Source organism: Pseudorasbora parva, chromosome 14, assembly GCF_024679245.1.
Source record: "Pseudorasbora parva isolate DD20220531a chromosome 14, ASM2467924v1, whole genome shotgun sequence".
Lineage (NCBI taxonomy): Eukaryota > Metazoa > Chordata > Actinopteri > Cypriniformes > Gobionidae > Pseudorasbora > Pseudorasbora parva.
In genome coordinates, this window is record NC_090185.1 from 233,883 (window position 1) to 238,718 (window position 4,836).

Genomic DNA, 4,836 nt, shown 5'->3' on the forward strand with positions numbered 1-4,836 from the left:
CACTCTAGATTTACTTATCAGTAAGGGTCTAAACATTTCATCGATTGTTATTAAGGATGTGGCACTGTCTGATCATTTCTGTATTTTCTTTGACATATCAATCTCTCCTGCCATTGAAGCTAGATCTGTCTCTGTCAAAAAGAGATGCTTAAATGAGAACACTAATGTGCTGTTTATGAAGGCTTTATCTCTAACACCAAGCATATCTGCAGACTCTGTTGATTTTCTCCTTGACTCCTTTAACTCAAAAGTTAAGAGTGTAATTGATGATATTGCCCCTCTGAAAGTCAGGAAAAAGAACGGCAAACAAAAGGCACCATGGAGAAACTCAACAGCAGTTCAAATAATGAAAAGACAATGCAGAAAATCTGAACGAAAGTGGCGGAAGACAAAACTTGTAGTCCATTATAACATCTATAAAGACACCCTTCATGCTTTCAATGTTGAACTAGGCAAAGCTAGACAGACCTTCTTCTCAAATATTATAAACAGAAACATAAACAACACACACACTCTTTTTGCTACTGTCGAGAGACTAACAAACCCCCCGAGTCAGACTCCTAGTGAAATGCTCTCAGACAGTAAATGCAGTGAGTTTGCTTCCTACTTCTCAGAGAAAATCAATAATATCAGAAAGGCGATCAGCACATCCTCTAGTTGCTCTGGGGTCAGTCAGATCAGACCACAACTCCAAAAAAGTTACTGTCTGATTTTGAAGCAACTGACGGTAAAATTTTAGAAGACACAGTACAGCGTCTTAAAACATCAACCTGTGCCCTAGACACACTCCCCACATCTTTTTTTCAAAAGTGTGTTTAACTGTTTGGAAGCAGATCTCCTAGAAGTGGTGAACTCCTCACTTCTCTATGGGACTTTTCCAACCGCCCTTAAAACTGCAATAGTTAAGCCTCTTCTGAAAAAGAGAAATCTGGATAACTCCATACTGAGCAACTACAGACCAATCTCAAATCTCCCCTTCATAGGCAAAATCATCGAAAAAGTTGTTTTCAATCAGCTGAACAAATTCTTAAACTCAAACGGATTCTTTGACAATTTTCAATCTGGTTTCCGACCGCATCACAGCACAGAGACAGCGCTCATAAAGATTATAAATGATATTCGCTTAAATACTGATACAGGCAAAACATCAATTCTGGTTCTACTCGACCTCAGTGCTGCATTCAACACTGTTGACCACACCATACTTCTAGACCGGCTGGAAAACTGGGTCGGGCTTTCTGGGATGGTCCTCAAATGGTTCAGGTCTTAGAAGGGAGAGGTTATTATGTGAGTATAGGAGACCATAAGTCTGAGTGGACATCCATGACATGCGGAGTCCCACAAGGGTCAGTTCTAGCACCTCTCCTGTTTAACCTGTATATGCTGCCACTGAGCCAAATAATGAAAAAGAACAATATTGCTTACCACAGCTATGCTGACGACACCCAGCTCTACTTAGCACTGTCACCTAATGACTACAGCCCCATTGACTCGCTGTGCAAATGCATTGATGAAGTTAACGACTGGATGTGCCAAAACTATCTTCAGTTAAACAAAGACAAAACTGAAATCACTACATTTGGAAACAAAGATGAAATTCTCAAGGTGAACGCATATCTTGACGCTAAAGGCCTGATAACAAAAAATCAAGTCAGGAATCTTGGAGTGATTTTGGAGTCAGACCTGTCTTGTTTCTGATTGAAATCTTGTTTCTTGTTTCCATCCCAAACAGAAAGAAGATTTTTTTTTCACCCCACTGGCAGATAATTTTAAGCAAAAACTTAATTTGGATATTTTTCCCCAGTAAACAAGCAAAAAAAGATGTATGTCATTTAACATATATAGTAAATGCATCTTGATTTAAGAATATTGTGTGAAAGTGACTGTGATCTCTGGAGAGGACGTGCCTCAGCTGGACACGTGTGTGTGTGTGTGTGTGTGTGTGTTTCCGCCTTGAGCGCTCCCACGGGAATGGCAGAAGAGGCTTTATATGGGGCTGCAGTGCTCAGCCGTCCGACTCTCTGATGGATCTCTGCGTCACTATTAAAGGGGTTTCGTTCCTGCTGCAGACGGGCCTGGGGGCTCTGGCCAACGCTGTGGTTCTGCTGGCCTACACACACGTGCTGTTGAGCGAGGCCCGTCTGAGCCCCACCGACGCCATCCTGAGCCATCTGGTGCTGGCGGACCTGCTGCTGCTGCTGACCCGCGGAGCACCGCAGACCATGGCCCTGTTCGGCATGACAGACCTGCTGAACGACGCCGGCTGTAAAGTGGTCATCTACCTGTACCGGATCTCCCGAGCCCTGTCCGTGTGCCTGACCTGCATGCTGAGCGTGTTCCAGGCCGTGTCCGTGAGTCCCGCGGGCGGCCCGAAGATGGCCCGGATGAAGGCCCAGCTGCCGGTGCTGATCCTGCCGGGCTTCGCTGCGCTGTGGCTCCTCAACATGGCCGTCTGTATCGCCGCGCCGCTCTTCTCCGTGGCTCCGCGGAACCACACCATCCCTCCATTCACACTCAATCTGGGCTTCTGCCATGTGGACTTCCGTGATAATCTTTCCTACGTGATCAACGGGGCGGCCGTGGCGGTGCGAGACTTCGCCTTCGTGGGCATAATGCTGGGCTCCAGTGGGTTCATCCTGGTGCTGCTTCACCGGCACGGGCGCAAGGTCCAGGCAGCTTCATTTATACAGCACTTTTACAATGTCACGTCAAGCCAACTTTATTTATATAGGGCTTTTACAATGACGATTGTTTCAAAGCACCTTCAAAGCAAGGTGTGTGTGTGTGTGTGTGTGTGTGTGTGTGTGTGTGTCAAGTCAACTTATTAATACAGAGCTTTTACAATGACAATTGTTTCAAAGCAGCTTCACAGTGTTATCCCTTATAAATGCATACCTCGGATCGTTAGCGTTAGTCGTCCTCCTCATTCATATTTTAAAGTTTGACATCAACATTCTAAGTATTCCTCAATCGGTCCATTTTAAACAATACTAAAAGAAAAAATAATTCAATTATAATTGAGTGCCTGTTTTTTTCACTAGTTTTTTTTTCCAATTGTATAAGGTCTAACGACCCGAGGTGTGTAAGACTACTTACATTATTTTGCACAATGATCAATGAATCTATAATGACAAAATAGGTGCAATTTTCCATTAATCCACAAGGCGACGATGTCTGACACACAATGATGAAGTGATGTTTCACTCATAGTCACTGCAGGCAGAAAACAAAACTATCAATCAATCAATCAACTATGATAATTATAATCTGCAAAATTTGAAATGGTTCAGTGATTTACAGCAGAGAGCGAGAACTAAACACAACCAGATATTAGTGTCACTGTCACTGATGATGGATGTGTTCCAGAAGCTGTCAGAGATCAAAATATTGATTTAGAAGACGTTGAAAACGAGTTTGGAGAATATGCGTGAGATGGCGAATATGAGCAGATGCTGAATGAGCTCTGATGAGGACAGATGGGATAAAACATCTGCTCAAACTGAACCCTTACAAGCTCCAAAAGGGGACGGAATATGTTTTATTTTATTCTTCTATAATTGTTACTCCAACAGGTAGAAATCTATCCGTGTTAAATATAGATCCGGGTCGCTAATGACCCGAATATGTAAGAATATTTGGTGAAACAGTCAGGGTTAAACTGGAAAATATTGCAACAGAATTTGATTCGTCTGTACAGTCGTTCTGGAGAAAACAGTGATGTTATCAGCTTATTTCTATTTATCATATAGTGGGCAGATCAGTAATATAGATGATAAAGTTAATTTAGTAATTCATTTTATTTGTATATTTAGCCTAAAACTTAGATCAAAATGTTAGTGTCCCCAACTGAGCAAGCCAAGCCAAAGGCGACCAAAGGAACCGAAACTCCATCAGGGCGTGATGGAGAAAAATAAACCTTAGGAGAAACCAGACTCAGTTCTCCTCTGGCCTATTAACACACAGCGGAGGATTATTATTCTGGCTTCTTACAGGTGCGGAGCATCCGGCGCTCGCAGGGCGACTCCATGGAGACTCGCGCGGCCAGGACGGTGGTGATGCTGGTGGTTCTGTACGTGGTGTTTTTCGGCATTGATAACATCATCTGGATCTACATGCTGACGGTGGCTCAGGTTCCTCCGGTGGTGGCAGACATGAGGGTCTTCTTCTCCTCATGCTACGCCTCCTTCAGCCCCTTCCTCATCATCTCCTCCAATAAGAAGATCAAAGCCAGGATGCTGTGCACGACCGCGGGCCAAGACGAAAAGCTGAAGTCTTAGTGAAGCTAACTTACCCATTCTATAATTAGGGGTACATGTCATGTCTTCGGACTCAACTATCAATTCTACATTGCAAAACATGCTCTTCTTACTTAGTAATTTTGTCTTGTTTGTAGTCTAAAAATCTAACAAATCCTAAATCAAGATCAATTTACTAGATCAGTAAAACAACATTAGATATTTTTTTTCTTGTTTTGTTGAAAATCAAATCAAAATGAAGTGAGTTTTTGCTTAAAACAGGCAAAATGATCTGCCAATGGGGTGAGAAAAATAATCTTATTTCTTGTTTCCTTCCCAGACAGAAATAAGATTATTTTTCTCACCCCATTGGCAGATCATTTTTCTTGTTTTAAGCAAAAACTCACTTCATTTTGATATATTTCCCAAGGAAAACAAGAAAAAAAATATATTATGTAATTACGTATCCAGTAAATTAGTCTTGATTTAAGGATTTTTTGATATTTAGACTGAAAACAAGAAAAAAAAATACTAAATAAGAAAATCAATTGCAGTGTACAAATGTTTCATTAACTTTTCACTTCAAGCACTGATCACTTTT

The 4,836-nt window shown here is 42.0% G+C and overlaps 1 protein-coding gene across 1 annotated transcript; it reads left to right on the top strand.

The window, feature by feature from the left end:
* Positions 1-2,024: 2,024 nt before the first annotated feature.
* LOC137040774 (olfactory receptor class A-like protein 1) lies at positions 2,025-4,277 on the top strand. The gene is made up of 2 exons (XM_067416546.1): positions 2,025-2,666; positions 3,993-4,277. The coding sequence occupies exons 1-2, from the start codon at positions 2,025-2,027 to the stop codon at positions 4,275-4,277; spliced, it is 927 nt and encodes a 308-aa protein (XP_067272647.1).
* The last annotated feature ends 559 nt before the right edge of the window (positions 4,278-4,836 follow it).

Coding starts and splice junctions, on each gene's coding strand:
- LOC137040774 (XM_067416546.1), top strand. CDS start 2,025: ATGGATCTCTGCGTCACTATTAAAGGGGTTTCGTTCCTGCTGCAGACG. Junction 2,667..3,992: donor TTCACCGGCACGGGCGCAAG/GTCCAGGCAGCT, acceptor GGCTTCTTACAG/GTGCGGAGCATCCGGCGCTC.